Source organism: Rattus norvegicus, chromosome 20 (assembly GCF_021556685.1).
Source record: "Rattus norvegicus strain SHRSP/BbbUtx chromosome 20, alternate assembly SHRSP_T2T, whole genome shotgun sequence".
Taxonomy (NCBI): domain Eukaryota; kingdom Metazoa; phylum Chordata; class Mammalia; order Rodentia; family Muridae; genus Rattus; species Rattus norvegicus.
Genome location: NC_141553.1, coordinates 13,046,720 through 13,068,776, shown reverse-complemented (window position 1 = coordinate 13,068,776; position 22,057 = coordinate 13,046,720). Strand labels below are relative to the sequence as shown.

General features: G+C 47.0%; 1 protein-coding gene across 6 annotated transcripts in view; it reads right to left on the bottom strand.

Annotated features, from left to right (window-relative positions):
- Dip2a (Dip2 acetate--CoA ligase A) overlaps positions 1-22,057 on the bottom strand; it is a 90,959-nt gene extending 68,902 nt beyond the window's left edge. For 5 of the 6 annotated variants that reach the window (XM_087598342.1, XM_087598345.1, XM_087598346.1 and 2 more), the window contains exons 1-2: positions 21,828-22,057; positions 4,936-5,007 (exon numbers count right to left, since the gene is read on the bottom strand). In XM_087598342.1, the coding sequence (XP_087454468.1) occupies positions 4,936-5,007; positions 21,828-21,918 (163 nt within the window). In that variant the 5' untranslated portion in view covers positions 21,919-22,057. 6 annotated transcript variants of the gene reach the window in all.

Here is a 22,057-nt window from a genome sequence, read left to right as displayed (position 1 = left end):
GCTGCCCCAAGATGCACTGTAATAGGGGCTGTGGCACGGTCTAGCATGGCTGCTTATACAGCACTTGAGAAGGAGAAAGGCTGCTCCAGAAATCTGTGCTTACGTCTTCCAAATCTGAGCACATGCACACAGCACACAGGCACACACACATACGTGTACATGTACAGGTCTAGGACAATACTGAACAGTGGCCCTACTAGGCGGAAGAACTACTTCAAAGTTTCACTGAAGAACGCTTAGTAGTCAGGCATTAAGGATAAAGAAGTGGTACCTTGCACAGTGATCCATTTGATACTTTCCAAAACGGGGGTGCCCTTATCCTTCAGACAGATGTACTATCCCACAGAGACAACAAAAACCGATCTGAAATTACTGTACTCGGGGGAAGATGTCTTGTTTGTTTGTAGACAATGTCTCATTGTGTGTCCCTAGCTAGTCTGGAACCTGGACCTTGCTATGTAGACTTCACAGAACTCACAAAGATCCACCTGCCTCTGCCTCCTAAGGAATTGGAATAAAGGCATTATGGACCACACTAGGTTTAAGTTTGTTTTAAATTACATATATGAGGCACGGTATGTGTGTGTGGCCATGTGTGGCCATGTATGTGTGGCCATGTGTGTCCATGTGTGTCCCTATGTGTGTGTGTGTGTGTGTGTGTCCGTGTCTGTCTCTGTGTGTGTGTGTGTCCGTGTCTCCATGTATGTATGTCCATGTGCGTCCCTATGTGTGTGTGTGTGTCCGTGTCTCTGTGTGTGTGTCCGTGTGTATATGTCCACACATATGAGTTCAAGTACCCACAGAGGCTAGAAGATCTCCCTGGAGGGAGTCAGAGGCGACCCCCTGACATGGGTTCTGGAAACTGAGCTCAGGTCCCTAGGGAAGCAGGGCACGCTCTTATTTGTGAACTGCGTCTCCAGTCCCGGGAAGATACATGTTTACCTGCAGCAGGAGTCAGGAGGTAACGTTCCAGGAAGGCTGCAGGGGTTCACACACACGAGCAATGGGTGTTAAGTACTGGACCCTCGCACACGTCTCAGTGTGAGTTTAGGGAAAGCTTGAGGATTCTTCTAACCTAAGCAGACAGTTCACTCTAATTTGCACCTCCACATCTACCAGTAAAGTGAACATGATTTAGTGTTCATTACCGTTTCCATTTCCTGGCCTTTGAATTTCTTCCACCTATGTGATTTATGTTTTTTCATATTTTTGGGTATTGGATATGTCTTCTAAATATAGTTTATGATTCCAATAGAGATCCTGTATTTTTCTTGCTAAATGTATTAGTATTTGACAGTGTATTTTCGTTTTAAATGAATGTTTTCTATTTCAAAATAGAAGTACTGAAAGATAACAGCCACTTATGATCGCACAGTCTCGAAAGTTACAATCGCAATAAAACCCAAACTCCTCACTAATTCCAGCAGCTGCAGAAGCAGCCTCCCAGGCACACGGTAATGTCCCTGTGCACAAAGATCTTCTCTTCTCCACTGTCAACTTTGTCCTGGCTCCCCCTCTCCCGCCCCATGCTGTCACCTTTGTCCCTCGCTAGGAAAGGGAACGGCTAAGATGTGCGGCGTTCTGGCTCACGGCTGGGCCGTTAGTGATTTTGGAAAGAGGGCTTTACAGTTTCCTTCCATCCCAACTTTACTGTGGCCTTTACCGTTTCTTTGGCTGTCCTGGAACTTGCTCTATGGACCACACTGGCCTCGAACTCAGAGCCTCCTGATGCTGAGATTAAAGGTGTGCGCCACCACACCCCCAACTTTACTGTTTTTGTTTTGAATGAACAAATACCAATACATAACCGGCATCTTCAACAGTAGAGCTCTGTTATTAATAAATATTCCAATACCAGCGGTATAAAGCCTGGGCAGTTTAGGATGCATTGCGTAAGGGTAAATGTAGCCACTGCGTTGTTTAAGAAATAAAGCGTGGGGCTGGAGAGATGGCTCAGTGGTAATTAGTTACTTGCTGTCCTTACAGAGGACAGGAGTTCAGTTTCCACAGCCCATGTGACATCTCACACCACCTCTAACTCCAGTTCTAGGAGACGTGACATCTGGCCTCCATGGGGGATGTACATGGTACACAGAAACACACACATAAGCAAAACATGCACATAAGAAATAAGTATGTTAAAGGGGTGGCAGTAATTATTATTATCTATAAGATGTTACAATGATTATTATTTAAGCATGGGCTAACGAGACGGCTCAGCAGGCAAAGGTGCCCACTACACCATCCTAACCCCTGGTACCCGTGTAAAGAGCGAGATGCGGTGGCCACATCCACAGTCCCTACACTCCTCTGCACACATGGGAAGCAACCAGGAAACCCAGCCCAAACCAGACACCCTGCTTTAGCAAAATGGAAGGACAGAGGCAACTCCAAGAGTTTACACACACACACACAGACATACACACGGAGAGAGACACACACACAGGCACACACACAGACATACACACACACAGACACACACACAGACACACAGACACACACACAGACACACACACAGAGACACACACACAGAGACACACACAGATATACACACACATAGACATACACACACAGACACACACACACACAGACACACACACAGACACACATGCACACAGATATACACACATACACACAGACAGACACAGACAGACACAGAGACACACACACAGACACACACACATACACACGCACACACATACACACACACAGACACACACACACACGCGCACACATACACACACACACAGACACACACAGAGAGACACATGCACACAGATATACACACATACACACAGACAGACACACAGACACACACACACACAGACACACACACGCACACACACACACAGACACACACATACAGACACACACACACGCGCGCACACACACACAGACACACACACAGACACACACACGTGCACACACACACATACACACACGCGCGCACACACACACACACGCACACACACAGACACACACACAGACACACACACACGCGCACACATACACACACACATACACGCACACACACGCGCGCGCGCGCACACACACACACACACACACACACACACACTAAAGTCTGAAGAAAGAAAAAGAATCAGAGTTTCCGGCAGCTGAAGATGGCGTGCCCTGCCCTGTCCAGGTTCATGTCTACCGGGGAACAATGTGCTCCATTCTAGAAGCCCCTTTCCTTTCCTCCTTTATTACTTCATAGGGATCTATGCTGTATTTTTCATCATTTGATTACTTGTTTTATTATTATCATTACTGCTACTTCAGACAGGTCTCTCTATATAGCCCTGGCTATAACTCACTATGTAGATGAGACTGTCCTAGAACTTACAGAGATCCCCCTGCCTCTGCCTCCCCAGTGTCTGCTTCCAGAGCTCATGCTGGCCACACTACTTTGTCTTCAAAACCATCAACTCAGTGAGGGTCACCACTGGTGGTGTCCAGATGCTCGGGTATTCTATGTCTGGGTTCTTCTGAGCAAGGCTGGTTGGAAATCTTGGTAGTTTTGGGTCATGATGGACATTCTTGTGGCATCAGGTGACACAGATGCATCCACACTGGCTCTAACAGGGATGTCAGGTTTTAATCTGTACTTCTCTGACTATCTGAGAAGTTAGGTGGCATCACCACCATCACCATCACCACCACCACCACTATCATCATCATCATCACCACCACCACCATCACCACCATCATCAACATCATCACCATCATCATCGTCATCATCATCATCATTATGAAAATAGGAGAAGAACCTATTTAAATCTTCACCCATTCTTCTTATCACGTTAAAAAACATGGCCTCTTAGTAGCACAAGATAGCCCCCTAGCACTCAGTTGTCCCCATGCCTCATGATAGCCCCCTGGGCATTCAGATGCCTGTCTGCAACTGCAGAGAGAGCCACCAGGCAGTGGTGCCTGTACACTCTGGAGCTGTTTGTTCTATCACTTATGCTGCGACCATCCTCCCACAGCCTGCGGTGGACTTCTCATTCTCTTTGAGGTACCTCTTGATCTTACAGAGAAGCTGTTAGGTTTAATGCATCTCAACGTGTTCACCTTTTCTCTTATGGCTGCTCTTATAGCAGTAGCATCTCCAGCAACTGAAGAAACCCTTCCTACCTTGAGATGATGACACTCCCCTCTAGGATCCTCCCACTGCTCTACAGTTCCAGCCTCTCGCCCTTGGGCCTAACACACCTGAAGCTAACTTTGGTCTCTCACTGTATATATTTTATGTAGGTTCTGGGGGTATGCCAACACCCTAGCCACATGCTATCTCTCCTAAACCAAGACCATTATGTATGTGTGTGTGTGCATCTGGGCCAGCCTTTCTGTCCCACTATCCACCTGTCCTTGCAAAGCGACCTACTCTCAGGGATGATGGCCCTAGAATAACTCTCTCTTTTTAGATCTCTTTACTTTAATTAATTAAATCATTTACATAATAATTCTTAATAACTAGCCAGACAACTCCCCCCATCACACTTTGGATCTCTTGACCTTTTGTACTTAAGACATACATTTTAGAATTAGGTCATAAAGTTCTATTAAAAAATATCCAAGATAATGAATTGGCCAAATCTGCAAATTAATGTGCAAAGAATCCAAAAATTTATAACGTGTCCTTGCCTACTAAGGAAATCTATAGCCACTCTGTGACCACAGAAATAGAGTAAGTCATATTTGGGAGTGAGATCTGTATCAAGCCAAAGCTGTAAATCATAATCTATGCCTTTGGATTTTGTTATCTAAAAACGGACATATTACTCCAGCCCTTAATAAAATATGAAACATCTACCAGTTTTTAAAATCCCCTGCAGAGTTGGGGACTGGACCCAAGACCTATCACATGCTGGGCAAGTGTTCCACCACTAAGCCACATCGGCACCCCAGTATCAAGTTACACAAGGCCCGTACCTTGAATGAGGGGGATATAACGAGCCAGCAGCTTCGCCCTCTTCTTCTCATATCCTTTCTGAGTGATGTCACCTACAACAACAGTGGGAAAAGAGAATTTCATCACTTGTAAAGTTCCAAAAACATTTGTGTGTATGTGGGAGGGTGTGTGTGTGAGTGTGTGTGTGTGTGTGTGTGTGTGACCTCATGACATGGAGGTCAGAGGGCAATCGTAGGGCTTGTAAGCATTCACCTTGTTTTATGAGAGGGGTCTGTGTCTTAGCCTGGAACTAACTAAGCCTAGGTGGGCTGACTTGCAGTAAACCCCAGGGATCCCAGGGAATATTTTCTTCTCTGCCTCCCCCACACTGGAATTTAAGCATGTACCCCCACACCTGTCTTTTTTTTTTTTAAGAATTTATTATGGGGGCTGGAGAGATGGCTCAGTGGTTAAGAGCACTGACTGCTCTTCCAGAGGTCCTGAGTTCAAATCCCAGCAACCACATGGTGACTCACAACCATCTGTAATGAGATCCGATGCCCTCTTCTGGTGTGTCTGAAGACAGCTACAGTGTACTCATATATAATAAATAAATAAAATCTTTTTTTAAAAAAAAGAATTTATTATGTATACAGCTTTCTGCCTGCATGTACACCTGCAGGTCAGAAGAGGGCATCGGATCCCATTACAGATGGTTGTGAGCCACCGTGTGGTTGCTGGGACTTGAACTCAGGACCTCTGGAAGAGCAGTCAGTGCTCTTAGCCCCTGAGCCATCTCCCCAGCCCCACCCACACCTGTCTTTTTAATGTATGTTCTCAGGATCCAACTCAGTGACCCTGAGATCATGCTTGTAAAACAATTATACTATCTCTCTAGCCAGTTTTATGATTTTTAATGGGAAAAAAAATAAAAATCTTGGGGTGAATGGCTCAGTGAGTAAAGTTCTTGTGAGTGATGGCGAGAACCCACACGAAGCTGAGTGTGGTGGTGCACACCTCTAACCCCAGCGCTCCGATGGTGAAATGGGGTCGGAGACGGGGCGGTCCCAGAAGCTCGCAGGCTGGCCAGCCTGGAGTATGCCGCAGCAAGCAAGAAGAGACCTTGTCTCGGAGATCACAGTGAAGACTGACACCTGGGACTGGCCTCAGACCTCTACACATGCCACTCCCTGGCACAACCTAAAACTAATCACTGATGCCTTTCAAGAGAGTTACTGGGTAAGCAAGCTGGGATGAACCCGGTATGGAAGGCAGCAGAAAGGAGCAGACTACCACCGTGTGGTGTAGGCGGATCTCACGTACACGTCGCTCAGTGAAGGAAGCCTGGTTCAAAGGCTGTATACTATATATACATTAAACTACATAATGGCACTCTAGAGGAAGTAAAACCACAGAACCAAAATAGAACATGGTTGCCAGCAGACAGGGAGGGGACTGTCAGAGGGGACAAGGAGTCTGGGATGGTGTAAGAACTTGCATGACTCAAATCTAGCAGGAATTACACAACTGTGTTCACCTGTCAAAAGCTTACAGAACTCCGCACTGGGAAATAGACTCTTACTGTATGTAATACTTTAATTTTTTTTTAAAGAAAGGTGATCAACATCTCCTAGAAACTTGTCAAAATGTAGACTCCGGAGCTGGAGAGACGGCTCAGCAGTTAATGAATATGTCCTGCTCTTCCAGGGGACCTGAGTTTGGTCCCCAGAAACCATGTGACAAGCTCAGAACTGATTGCAAGTCCTGCTCCAACGGATCCAATACCGTCTTCCGGCCTCCACGGGTGCACCGTTGTAGTGCACACTCACACAGACAGACACACGTGAATTTTTATTGAATCTTACCAAAGGCTCTGAGGTCGCACCTCAGATCAGCAGAATCCACATCTATTTACAAGACCCTTAAGTGATACGTGTGCAGGGTGAAGCATCAGAAACAACAGTAAAAGGCTCAGACCTCCCAGCCATCGTGCCCTAGACGAGGACCCGGGAAAAGGCCCGCAGCCCCCTCTGTATAAATGCTATTATACATAGAAACTGGACGCAAGCTAAATCCATTCAGCAATGAAAGAGGAAATCACTTCACACTTTCTACTTGGTTCTGGTTCTTACACAAAACTAGGGGTGCTGTCGGTGGATCTTAACATTTTCACAAAGATCTTCGACCACGAATGTACACTACAACAAGTTTTATTACTCATTTTTGGTACAAATGTGTACTAATACAGTTTTCACTACCACCTTTTTTTTTCCCATTTTTGGTGTTTTCTAAGTCCTCCTTCATCTTTCTTCCAGACAAAAAAGTAGAAGGCTGCAGAGTATCAGGAAACACTGCTGTCGAGTGCACAGCCAAGTACTTCCTTTAGAAGAAGCCATCTTGGCTAGGGTTTGCCAGGTAGAAACAGACTCTTTGGAGTGTCTGACATTTAGACTGAGCCTCACACACGTTCTGGGTGTTCACTGGTCCGTAGGCAGGGAAAGGTCTCTGGGACAGACAAGCAGTTTCCAGAGTATGAGCAGGGCTACCGCAAAGCTCTTCCCCCTAGCCTGCGCGTTGTCTGGAGCCGGCAGTCCTGTCCTTCATCCATCTCACTGTCCTCTTGCGGCTCTGCCCCAGCCCTCAGAAGCAGCTGTTCTGTAGCGCTTAGAGGGTCTGTAACAGAGTATCTCCTGCCGTGTGTGTATGCGTGTATATGTGGATGTGTATGTGTGTATATGAGTATGTGAGTATGTATATATAAATGCGTGTGTATGTGTGTATATGAGTGTGTGTGTGTGTATATGAGTATGTGGGTGTGGGTGTGTGTATGTGTATGTGTGTATATGAATATGTGTGTACATATGAGTATGAGTGTGTATATGAGTATGTGGGTATATGTGGGTATGTGTTTGTGTGTATGTGTGTATATGAGTCTGTATTTATATGTGGGTATATGTATTTATATTTGTGTATATATGTATGTGTGTATGTGGGTATATGTATGTATGTTTGTGTATATGTGTTTATGTGTGTATGTGTATGTATATGTGCATATGTGCGTATGTACAGCTTTGTGTCTATATGTTTCACTTGACCTGAACTGGCATTATCCTACATATAAATCTGTCTCTCCTTTTGATGTTGGTTTTTCCCACTAAATACTCCATTTTCACACCAACACATCCACATCAATGAGCGAGTCTGATTCGCTGCTCTACCATAGGACATTGGAGAGGCACCGTCCTCGGCTCTCTGGGCCCTAAATACACCACAATGTTCTTCTGGAAGGGCACTGTCCACTCACTGGATACTCAGACTCATCGCTACCACCACCGCAGCAGGCACTGGGTCCCGAGACTACTCTCATCAGGTTCAAGGTAATACTGTATGACTTCACTGATTAGCACTGCAACTTATGCACAAGGCTAAAGCATAACTCTTTTAAAGCAGCCTACATTAATACTGTTTACCCTGGATATACTCAAATGTGACTAATTTCAATGAAAAATTTAGAAGGCTGAGGCAGGGTTTCATGATGCAGCCCTGGTACTCACTAAGAAGACCAGGCTGGCCTTGAGACGTGTGCCTTTGCCTCTGCATGCCTACTTCACGGTCCCACATCACCACGCCCAGCTACGGTCCTGTCTCCAGTACATTTTACGAGGGTGAGAGTACTAAAGCTACTGAGATATTAAATATGTCAGGTGCCTGCTTGATGTTCAACACAAGATAAAAGCAATCTCGTTTCTATCACCTGAGACACAGGCAGCCACCGACGGATGTTCTCACGTTACACTGGGTATACAGTGGGTATACAGGGGGTATACAGGGGGTATACATCCCATTCTAAGTTACTGGGCCCTGACTGTAAACTGCATTTAGTACAGAGACGTCCAGCACCATACCCTAGCCTGGGCTTTAAGCACAGTGGCTTTCAACAGGGCTCTGTAAATGAACGTCATAAATGGCCAATCCCTGGCATGGGAGAAGGTGGAACTGCAGAGTATGAGGTCTGTGGCTGCTGAACATGTATCACCCCTAAGCCAACCTAAAGCTTAAAGATGTCAGTGGTCACGTGCATTCTGCGTTCATATGTAACCACTGCCATCATCATCATGTGCCCAACATGACGGACATTGGCCCCAGGCACACACCGCACAGAATGCAGCCACGTGGAGCAGGTTGGATCCCATAATGGAGTCCTGGCACAGAGCTGGTATGCCAGGGAAGAGGGGACTCAAATGCAAGCTTTCTAAACCCAAGATCAATTCTTTCATGGAGAACAATAAAACACAAACAAAGAGACAAACAACAGAGCCTTGTTTCCAACCACTACCCAGAACTGGTGAGGCCCTGGCAGGAGGCAGAGAGAGAGCTGTTTATGCCGGAACATCCAGGCATCTGTGCTCTCTGGAAAGGCTCGTGGCTACCCCTGTACAGACTTATCTGGTGATTGCAGGGCAGGCAGCTGCACTTCCACACTCCCAGGGAGGTACAGCACGAAGCCGCAGCTGATCGCCGCTGCTACAGAAACAGACTTAGGAGTCCAGCGCCCATGAAGGCATTCACTCACCAAATGATGACTAAAAACTGAGTGTCAAAAGCACTGAACTACTCTACAAAGGTAGGGAGCAAACACCGTGGGTGACAGCCAATGACTGACTAGGGCCTAACCGTCCATCAGAAAAATAGCCTATCACACATCTTTCTACAGGCTCTGTTGGCTGTGCACATGATTCATGAACTCCTACCAAGTAAAATAGCAAGCCATCCACAATATAGAATGAGCTTGCTTTGATAAAAGTAAAGGTATGTAATACACACATACATGCATACATGTACATATACATGCATACACACACGCACACATATACATGCATACACACATGCACACATACATGCATGCACACATATACATACACATACACACATGCACACACATGCATGCACACACATGCATGCACACATATACATACACACATGCATACATACACACATGCACACGCACGCATGCATGCATATACACATACATGTGTGCATACATGAACACAAATATATACATGCATGCACGCACACACACATGCACACATACATGTATACACGTGCACATATACACACATGCACACAAATACATACACACATGCATACATACACACATGCCCACATACATACATGCACACATACGTACATGCACACACTCACGTCAATGTGAATTACCTGCAGGTGCAGAAGATTGCAGGAAGGAACAACACACCATTAGTCCTGCTTACTTAGCTTCAGGTAAGGTGTCAGACAGATTTCTATTCTCACTTCACACACTTCTGAGCATACTCTTTAGCATAATCTCCACGTGCCCTTCAGTATGTGCGAATGTGTGGAAAAGGATCTGGCAAGGCTGTGGTTACACAAGACGTGAGTGAAGAAAACTAGATACATTCTCTGTTACTTCTGAAACTTCTTATGAGCCTAAAATTATTTCAGAAGAAAAGTTTAAAAATATTTGCAGAAAACTGTATAGAAGTAGTGTTATTTCTTTTTAACATTTACTTTGACTTTAGGTACATGAATGTCTGCCTGCTTGTATATATGTGTGCCATGTGTGTGTTTGATGCCTGCAGAAGAGGGCATTGTATCCCCCGAAACTAGAGTTATAAGCATTTGTGAGCCACCATGTGGATGCAGAGACTCAAACCCAGACCCTCTGCAAGAGCAGCAAGGACTCCTAACCATTGAGCCACCTCTGCAGCCCCACGGTCCTTGCTGAGACCTGCCAGCGGCACCTTCTCATCTGGAAGGCTTATTTTCCAGAAGACAAAAATCATAAATGCAATCTCTTTACTAGCTATGGGACTAGTCAGGTTACCTGCTTCATCTCGCTGAGTCGGAGTGGTTGTTGGATAGAGGAAATTGATCTCTTTAGCTGAGTATTGAACACACGGAGCATGCTCAGTCTCTCATCCTCCTAACACTCGCTGGGCCCACAGCAACACTGCTCTTCTCTTCCTGATATTGCTAATTGGTAAAGCTACACTATAGAAGATGACTGAGCAATAAAAGGAATGGGTTACAGACAGTTAATGTGTGTGTGTCATATATATGTATATGTATGTATATATATGTATATGCATATATACATATACATATGAGATAGTCCACTAAATAAAAGAACCCATTCTCAAAAAGTGCATCTTTGTGACATTAAAAAAAAATTGGTAAGAACGAGAAAACACACACAGTTGCTGGTGTTTTGGGTTGTGGGTCGGGACCATAGAAGGTGGCCTGAAGGCTGGTTCTAAATACAAGGTTCTAAATATAAAGACATAAAACACAAAAACAGAAACTACCTTACTGCACAGCTTAAGTTATTTATAGTTAACACTAAAAAGCAAATATTAAGTATGCTTCTTAAGTGTCTGCAGGTCCATGTCATACGCTTTTAATTAAAAGCAGACGTCGTACACGTTGTTAGTCATTATCTTCTTTTATCTCCAAGTTTTTAAAGACACGGGGAGATGTATTCGCTAACTGAATGTTCACACAGGAGAGTTCCACTTATGGTAATAGGAGTGTGGGAACCTAAAAGACCTCCTGCCTCACTGAAACAACTGGGAAGCCTGGATTCTTAATTGTTTTTTGTTTTTTAACCTGAAGACGTTATGAAACCAGAAAAGAAGTGAAGAAGCAGAGGTTAATTTTCTGCTGTGAGTCTGCCAAAGACAAAGTAAAAAGCAGGTCACTGGGCCAAGCGGAGCTGTAACAGACACACAGAGCACTCCGAGTTCAAAGGAAAGGAGCCCTGGAAAGTACGCAGGCCTCTGCTGAGTAACCACACGTCAGACACACATGGAAAAGAGGGGACCTGAGCCCAAAAAATGGTTCCGTGGGTAAGAGCACTTGCCACTGAACCTGGTGGCTTGAGTTTGATCCCTGGAAGCCACATAGTGGAAGAAGAAGACAGACTTCTACCCCTGACTTCCATATGCATGCATTCCATGGCACAGATGCATATACATACAAGGGGGGGGGAGAGACAGAGACAGAGACACAGAGAGAGAGAGAGACAGAGACAGAGAGACAGAGACAGAGAGACAGAGACAGAGAGACAGAGACAGAGAGACAGAGACAGAGACAGAGAGACAGACTTCTACCCCTGACCTCCATATGCACGCATTCCATGGCACAGATGCATATACATACAAGGAGAGAGAGCGAGACAGAGACAGAGACAGAGAGATAGAGACAGAGAGACAGAGACAGAGACAGAGACAGAGACAGACAGAGAGAGACAGAGAGAAGGTTTAGATTTGATTTTTTTTTTCAAATAAGGCCGCTTTCAGGGTCTGGTGACAGTTTTAACTCCCATTGCCATGAGCAGACAATGGGATCTTAGCTGGCATGTGCCCTATCCACATGCCAAGGGAGAGATAGACCCACTATGCAGAGAACATGGTATTAACTAGAAGCAAAATTCACACCACAGATACAAGGTCTAACATTTGATTAGAAACGATTATGCATATAGGGCAATATGAAACTACAGCTAAAAACCATGAAATTTGAATACAGCCATGATCAATATATTTTGAGTAATTAAAAAGCAAGAAGATAAATTTATATGGCTAAAACCTAGAATCTAAAGATGCCATCTTAAATCCAAGAATAAATTTAGTAACTGATGTATGTGTAAAGCCATAAATCAAAAACATTACAAAGATAAATTAAAGATGACCCAGGACGTATACAGATGTGCATCAGACCTGCAGAGACAGACAATGCCTTTAACACTAGCTATTTCAGAAGCTGGAGTAAGGCAGTCACAAGTCAGCGCCTGCCTCAGTCACTTAGTGAGTTCAAGGCTAACCACTCTGAGTGGACTGTGGAAAAAATGTTGTGGGAAACTCAGCAGACCCTCTTCTGTTTGTCTTGGAATGCACTCAGGAGGCTAGATGCTGTCGCGCATACCTGAGAGACCCAGCCACACTGCGGGATGAGAGGTGGGATCACAGCAGCAGCACACGGCTACTGCTCACTGAGGATACACTATAGGAGAGGCGGGCCAGCCAACTAGCTCAGGGTGACTCTACCCCCTCATGCTGTTTCCGTGAGGACGCTTCATGTGGCAAAGGCTCCTCACTCCAGCACACCAGCACCCTGCCCTTGAGTCTCCTTGACCTTCAGGATAAAGGGAACCTAACAGATGACAGAAGCCCTCGGGGCACAGAGCCTGATCCACACTTCACTGCCGAAAGAACACACTCCTTTCTCTCTGCCAGCAAGGGCAACACCAAGGCCATCTACAGCCCGGCCAACACCATCAGAAGAGGATTTCAACTCTTCCAAGTCCAAGGGCTGCCCTGAGGGAAAAATAAACACAGGTGCTTGCTCCTGAAGACAAGGGATAAAGAGAGGGTGCTCTCCATCACACAGGAAGACTCAGGGAGCTGATTGTAGCTAGACGGTCTCTCAGTTCTACTAGTCCCTCCAGTGGGAAGCTTTGTAACCCGCATGCGGGAGCCAGTCCAGGTACAAACACCTTCAAAACTACCAGCCACAAGCGACCTTAGGTGAGGCTGGCAATTTCCTAACCTTACTGACATGTCTCTCACACGAAGGGCATTCGGCTAACACACTGGAAATGGTAACAGGCGAGCATTCATACACCAAAGCCATCCAGTCGTCTTGGTGCAACCGTAGTGACTGAACCCCCACTCTCGGCCTCCCGCCTCTTCTGCTCAGCCGACCTCATGATGGGAACATGGTTTCTACACAAGCACATACTAGAGAACTTAACTGTCCTCTTCTTAAAGTAAATGTCAGTCCTAATGGGGTAAGAGGGGCTGTGGAAGAGTCTTCAGCCCCGTCTGTTTTCCTGTGCTCCATGAACACGGTCCTCCTACGGAACAGGCCCTCACCTCCACGGACTTCCCATCTGCCGAGTCCTAAACAAAAACCTCCCAGTTTCCATGTCACCCACCCTCCTTAAACGCCTTTCCTGTTTAGCCTCAAGGAAGCCTGGTCCTGAACACTCACATTCACTCTCACCCCACTGGCTCCCATCAGCTGTCAACACCGACCAGGTCCTAAAGCCCCCACTCGCTTTTATTAATATTACAGTCCCCCCAAGTCTACATCCATGTCAGGGCCAATCATTCAGCACATTCTGGTGGCAACAGTGAACGGAGCGCCCATCTGCGACTCAAACCTCGCTGCAGAGCGAGGACTGGCACAGTGTAACTCACAGCCCTTCCCCAGGGCTCTGTTCAGACAGGTTCTTTCTTGAGAATCTTAATGTCTTCGCATGCCTCTCCCCTCAAATACTGCTGTCTGTCTCTCCCCTCAAATACTGCTGTCTGCCTCTCCCCTCAAATACTGCTGTCTGTGCCTCTCTCCGCTTCGTGATTACACGCCAGCACTGCAAAGCCCAAAGCCTTCATTTCTCACTCTCCCACCCTCCCTCAATCCCCACCGTCAGAAGTCACCGAGGTCCTTCCGACTCCTCCTGCTTCCTCTGCAGCCACCGCTCCGTCTAAGCAGCCTTTCTGGAAACACGGCTTCCCGGCTGGTTTTTCCCGTTTTACTTTTGGAGATGAAGCCGGGTGTGGTGGCTCACACCTTTAATCCCAGAGGCAGAGGCAGGTCAGTCTCTGAACTGGGAGGCAGTCTGTTCTACACAGTGAATTTCAGGCCCGCCAGGGCTACACGGGAAGACTCAGTCTAAAACAAACGATGGAAAATGAAAACTGCTGGGTGGGTACCTACTTTTCAACAGCTGTTCAGGCATAAGACTTATAAATTTTTCCTTTATTCTTGACAATCATACATACAGTGAAGTATAATCATTACTGCTGCCACTCCCCACCCCAACTCTGTCCTTTTTTTTTTAATAACCCACTAAGCCCAATCACTGCTGCCTTGCTGTGAAAACAGTTCACATCTTGAAAAGGAAGGATTCTCCTCACCCAGAAACTGCCAACTGCCATCAGCGTGTCAGTAGTGGCAGCCATGTGGCCTAGAGATCACCCACCCCATCTACGCCAGAACTTTGACTGGCTAACTCTTCTACAAGGCTTGGGCATGAGTGTCATGCGTGTACAGCCATGAGCAGAAGACAGCTCTGCAAAGCACTCCTCCCGGTCCTTTAGTTCCTAAATTCTTTCTGCCTCCTCAAGTCTTATGGGACAAGAAGGGGAAGGAGAGGGAGAGATATCGACGTCCTACTTAGGGCTGAGCAGCTCAGTCTTTTAGTCTCAAGGTTCTGACTGGTTCTGCATCTCTCTCCACTGACTGCTACCCAGTGCAAAAGGAAGCATCTCTGACCAGCTAAGGGCAATGGGTCTACGGCTATAAACACACATATTTAAGGGACGCTTTAGGAGCATGACCGGTCAGCAATTATCAATAGCCCTAGGACCTGTGACCTCATCAGCCATGGGCTGATCAGGATTGCAGAACCAAGCAAGCAATTGCCTCCTGTGGAGAACACTTCAAATCCAATCGTTATCCTATACTAGTCACGAGACTATCACACCCGGCGAGCACATCGTGACTGGTCAGTTAGTCCTGCAGGGTAAGTCCACTGATGTCTTTTTTCCCTCAGTAGTCTGCATAGAACCTTCTGGAACTATGAAAGTCAGCCAGTAGGGAGAAAGTTTCCTGGTCAGTTTGAAATTGACTTCTCTATGTCCTACAACCAAAATATATGGTGTCTTTAGCAATGTGGTCTTACGTGTAGTTACAATGGGTGACCAAGGACAATGAAAATAACCTATGTCACCTTGGAGACCTCTGGGACATTTCTTCATCAGTAACTTGTAGGGAGGTTTCCCAAGCCTTACACCATGATTTTTATTTAATAATTCATGTATTTCAGGAGTAACATTGTCCACCCACCCACACAGGGCAACTCTACTCAAACCTTTCTTAAAGCTGTATTTTAAAATTAGCTTACTAATTGATTTCCTGGGGCATTTTCACTCCTCCTTAGTTTTGTTTAGCCCACGGCTACTGTCCCTCCTTCATCCACCCATCCTGATCCCCATTTAATCTTTTCACCTCAATATTCCCTCCTCTCCTTCCACTTCATGTATCCTTCTAACTCTGCAACTACTTTTTAGTTACGTTGTTAGAAAGTAGCCTTCCACACCGGCTTCTGTATACACTTCCTTTCCGCTCCCTGGATCCCCCTACATTCCCAGGCTCACCCTTGCTTACATCTTTCCAGTCCCAGAATTCCATTCCTCTACCTTCCTTCTACCTCTAACCCACTGAACTCCCTTAAGGTGCACCTTCTCCAGAAAGGGCTGCTTTCTAGTCAGTCTCCTGGCTTCTGGTTGTGCACCAAGTTAAAGAAAGATTTGAAGCTAAGCTCTGCACACGAGCAAACACATGGCCTTTGTCTTTCTGAACCTCAGCTCTCACTCTGTATGACTTTTCCCCCAAGCTTCATCCACTTAGCTTTAAATTGGGATGTTTCACTTTTCCTTGTGGCTGAGTAATGTCCCATCATGCACATTACCACATTTTTTTCCTGGATATGGACATTTCAGTTGGTTCCCTTTCCTAACTGACATGAATGCAGCAACAGTGAACATGGGTGAGTAGGTATCTCTGAGAAGGTATAAGACCTACTGGGTGCATAAGGCATAAGACCTACTGGGTGTATGCCCAGGAGTGGTATAGCTGGGTTACAGGGTATCCATCCATAGCTCTCTCTCCCTCTCTGCCTCTCTCTCTCTCTCTCTCTCTCTTTCTGTGTCTCTCTGTCTCTCTCTCTCTATCTCTGTCTCTCCCTCTCTCTTTCTGTTTCTCTGTGTCTCTGTCTCTCTCTTTCTCTCTCCCTCCCCCCCCCCATTCCATCCTTCTTTGTTAAGAAAACTCCAGACTGATTTCCACATACACACTGGCATTTGCTGGCATTTGTGTTCCTAATGACGACCGTCTGACTGGGGTAACAGAATTTTAAGTAGGGATTTTTTTTTGTTTTGGATTCAAATAACTGGTTATTATTATTATTATTATTATTATTATTATTTTATTCACTTTATATCCTACTCACTGCCCACCTCCAGTCATCTCCTCCCACAATTCTCCCCCCCACCCCCCTTCTCCTCTGAGTGAGTGGATGCCCCCTCCCCACAGTACTTCAAGTCTCTATGAGGCAAGGTGCACCCTCTCTCCCACTGAGGCCAGACAATTTCCATCTCCCTGATGGCTAAGGACGAGAACGCTTTTAAGTCTTGCCTGGCCGTTTGCATTCTTCTACTTTGTGAGAATGTCTGTTCGGTTCCTCGGCCCCTCTTTTTAAACCAGGCTGGTTATACTCTTAATGCTTAGCTTTTTAGTTCAACGCAAACCACATTCTAGACGCGAGCCCTCTGTTGAATGACCTAGCTGGCAGAAGTTTTCCCCATTCTGTGGCTGCCTCTTCTGTCACCTCAGCTGCCTTTGCTGTGCTTTATGAGGTCCCATTTGTTGACTGTGGGTCTCCTGTGCTCCTGGAGTCCGACTCAGCCATTACCTGTGCCAGTAAGTGGTTCATTTGTTAGGGTTGCGCTGTGGCTGTACAGTGCTTTTGGTTGGACGGTGCTTTTCACTATGTTAATTCTCCCAATCCACAAGCGTGGGCTCTCCTTTCCATGTCCTAGTGTGTTCCCACCTTCCTTTAGGTCTCCAGTTGTTCACTGTTCCTCTGTTTCGCTAGCCAGCTCTCCCACAGGTCCTTCATCTTTTGTGCAGCTACTGCTGATGCGACTGTTTCAATGATCTCGGTCAGTCGTTGGTATTCGAGAAGGCTACTGATTTTTGTATGTTGATTTTGTGCCCTGCCACTTTGATGAGCGTCTTTATGAGCTCTTAAGGGTTTCTTGGTGAAGTGTCATTGGGTCTCTTATCTATATGGGTCTCTTACCTATAGAGACATATCTTCTGAAAAAAAGGGAGTATGTTACCATCTTCTTTTCCTACTTGTAGCCCTGTTATCTGTGTCTCTTAGTACATTGTCCTAGCCAGACACCAAGTATTATCTTGAGTAAACGTAGTGAGAGAAGTCTCCCTTACCTGTTTCTTACCTTGTTACAGGGACACTTGGAGTATGAGGTTTGCTATAGGCTTGCCATACACAAACTTCATCATATTGGGGTATGAACCCTCCATCCCTAGACTCTCAGTGATTTTTATCAGAAAGGGTTGATGGGTTTTTACAGTTTTTCTCTACAACTAGAGGTGGTCATGCGATCTGTCTCTTAGTCCATTAATGTATTGAATTACACATACACTGAGTTATCTCTTCAGTGCTAGGATAAAGTCAATTTAGTCACGTAAACAGTCTTTCCAACGTGATGCTGAATTTCATTTTTGAGAACTTTACTGAGGATTCTGGGTCTTTCCTCATCAGGGAAGTAGGTCCAGGATTTTCTTGTTCGCGCGATGGCTTTATGTGGGTTTCGCTGTCAGGGTCATACTGACTTGGTAAGAGCTGGGCAGCTTCCCCTCCTCTTCTACTTCACGGCACTGGAATCGGCTACTCAACGTTCTGGTCGAGTTCTGCAGTGACTTGGGCTTTTTTCCGTTGGGAAGCCGCTCCAACCTCACTGCCCTTAAGCAGCTGATCATTAAAAGGTCCATTTACCCCGTTCCTCTCATGACAATGACGGTAGCCAGCCCACCTACTTAGGATGCCTTTCTTGTCACCCAAGCTGTCCACTGTGGCAATCTCCCATAGTCCCTCCCTCCCTACCAAACAAGAGAAGGCAAAAGAATAGGACAATGGCTCAAGTGTATATAATTGGGTGTTGGGGGGGGGGGGTTCTGTGGCTTTTGTTCCACCCTGTTCCTTGGTTTTTCATATTAAATTTATGTGTGTTGAGTGTCTTGCCTGCATGTATGTTTGCCCACCACGTGTGTGCCTGGTGCCCATGGAGGTCAGAAGAAGGGTGTTCGATGCCCTGAAACTGGAGGTACAGGTGGTTGTGAGCCACCATGTTGGGGTGCTGGAAATGGGACCAGGGTCCTCTACAGAGCTCTTAACTGCCACTGGCATGGCTTTGCTGTTGCAGCTGCTGCTGTGGCAAATACCTAAAATAACTTCAAAAGGCGTTACAATTTACTTCAACCTGTTCACGTTTCTTAAGATGGCTGTTAAGATGGCTCAGCGGGTAAAAAGTACTGATCAACCAAGCTCGATGATCTGAGTTCAACTCTGAAACCCACGGTGGAACAAGAACGGGTCCCCAAATGTCGTCCTCTGACCTCTAAATGCAGGCCGCGGTACGTCTACAGTATAGCCCGCCCCCAACACAACATTCTCAAACATACCCACAGAGAACCTTCTCCGAGAGCCAACCCTTATCAGCATGGTAGATGATAAAACCCGTGGTAATGTTGGGGAAGGAGGCCATGTTTTATGAACAAAGACAGAGAGGTGTTTCTTCTTCTGTCTAGGCACTGCTGACGTTCAGCTGAGGGGAAACCTGCAGGATTTTCCAAATTGTCTGGGTGACACCAACTCTTCCTGCTTGTGTGCAGCTGAGGGAGGTACACAACTTTCTAGACCATCCGGGTACGATCTCCCTCAGTCCTATTTCCCACAATGCTTATCTGTATTGAATTCTTCCCGTTCCCTCCAATGTACCCCCCAACGGCAAACCTGTTTTAAGGAATTCTTCACTTAGACAAATGTGGGTATTATGAAACTGACATTACTCTATTCAGTGCTTTTCTCTCTACCCTGAGTATGGGAAAAAAGAAAGCCCCAGGAAGGAGAGAATCCCATAGTGGTGCATCCCTTTAAGCCAAGCATTTGAGAGAGGCAGAGGTAGACAGACCTCTGTGAGTTCAAGGCCAATCTGGTCTATAAGGTGAGTTCCAGGACACCCGGGGGGCGGGGGGGGGGGGGAAGAACCTTGAAAATGTCAGTAAAACGTTTGCCTCCTTTTACGGCTGGCCAAGCCCAAGTTTAGACATGTTAGACATCAGTGACTTGCCAGAGGACACTTATAAGATGTCAGCCTCTGTGTGAAAACTCCAAAAGTCTACCTAAAACACAGCCTGTATGACGAGGCATCCCTGAGGCCGACGGGAAAGGCCACATCTCAACAATAAACCCGAGCTTTAGGGTCCGGCATTAAGGTGTGGATGTTCTCTGTGAGCAGGGCCAAGGGCGACTCTGCCAAGGTAATCACTTAACCTATGTGGCAAAATGAAGTGCGCCGGTCTAGAAGAGGGCAAGTAACTATGGTTACTGAGTCTGGGGTTGCCGGCGCACTCTGCAATCTCCTGCTATTAACTCTGCACTGTCTGCCCCCTTTCTGCATGTACAGCTCCTCCCCACGACACACAACTGTATACCCTTTCCCTACGTATACCCCTATGTATGTCTAGAATGGTATCAGAATAAGAAGATTTAATTAAGGTATTTCTTTAGCTGGTATAACTCTGGTCCTGCCACAAGTTAGGAAGTTTTGGCTCTGAGGAAATCATTCAATGGACTATAAACTCCTGGCGAGCATTAAGACGTATAACCCCAAGGAACTGAAATAACAGATATTTCTGGAGCCGGAATGAGGAGCAATCTGCAAAAGCACACTTGATATGCAAAAGCCAAACTACAACTATGCGATTTTCCCCGAGGGGCCATATCAAATCCAGCACAATAGACTTTTCTCGGAGTCATTCCCAACCACGCCTCCGAAGAGAATCAAGAACTCTCAAGGCAGAGCTAGAGAGATGGCTGGGGGTGGGGGGGGGGGAGGTAAGCACACTGGCCGTTGGTTCTTCCAGAGGACCTGGGTTCAAGTCACAGCACCAACAAGGATCTAAAACCCTCTCCTGGTCTCCAGGGGCATCAGGCATGCATAGGATACACAAACATGCGGAGAAAATGCCCATATACATAAAAAGCAAAAGAGAATTCTCAAAAAAAAAAAAAATCACTAAACCAACTACAGCAGAGTGTAATAATCCAAGTGGGGAAAAATGGATTCTAACAAGTCTTAAATGCAGAGTTAACAAACATAGACGCTTTTCCTCCAGGGCTTTTTCTGTTGGGGGTTGGGGGGGTAGGAAGTGGGGGGGGGAACAGAACTCTTTTCCTAGGCATCCCAAGAGGCACAACATCCAAATTGAGGGCGACACTCACCATCCCTGAAGTCCTATTATTTCCCTCGTCTGTTTCTAACAACCACTTATTTGACTTTCTAACTTTTTAAAATTCTCACGTAGAGTGGGGAAGCTGATGGGGTGGCCCGGCAGGGCACTTGCCCTCTAATCTGACAACCTGAGTTCATTCCCTGAACTCACAAGGTGGTAGGAGTGCACTGGCTCTGTGCAAACTGACCTCTGACCTCCCCACGCAGGCACCGTGACCCTGGCTCGCCCCCACCACCCTCCCAGTGTAAAACACTCGTATCAAAATTCCATAAAGGAATAAACCTCCTCTTAAGTGTTAACACCTTTTACATCTGCTAGACTAACGCACTTCAGCCTCATAATCCACCCGGCGAGTGCGTGTTCTTTTGCCTCGTTTTGTAGATGAGGAAACTGAGGCTCACGAGGCAGTCTGAGGTTCCAGGGGTGGGGCTGGGCTTCTGCATCCCGGGCTTCCTGCCGGCCGACAGGCTGCAAGGCAGACTCTGGAAGCCCGGACCGTGGCCTTGACGCTTCTGAAGCCCAGACCACGCTCGGGCAGCGAGAGTGCGCCTAGGCCCACCTCCCAGCCAGTCCCTCCCGGTGTCCTTCGGAGGCCGGGCACCCGCCAGACTGCAGAAGCTGGCGGGCTCTCCGGCGAGCGGCCCAAGCAGGGATGAGGAGAGAAGGCCGGCGGGGATCCCGCATGCGAGTACCCAGCAGGTTCCGGGGGTGACGCTCCCGAAGGTCCCCGGGAGAGGTCTCGGGCGAGGGTCCCTGTCGGGGTTGGGGGTTATCCCGCGGCTCTCACCTTCGGACAGCTCCAGCTCCAGCTCCGCCAGGCTCTCGAGCACCTCGGCGGGCAGCGGCGCCGCCTCCAGAGGGCATCCGCGGTCGGCCATGGCCGGTGGCTCAGGCGTTCCCCTCACCGGGGCCTTGCAGACCCGCAGCGGCCGCCCGCAGCCGGCAGCGGGCGGGGCGCGGCCGGGGCTGCTTCGCACGGGCGCGGGCACGAGCGCGGGCGGCTCCGGCTCCGGCTCT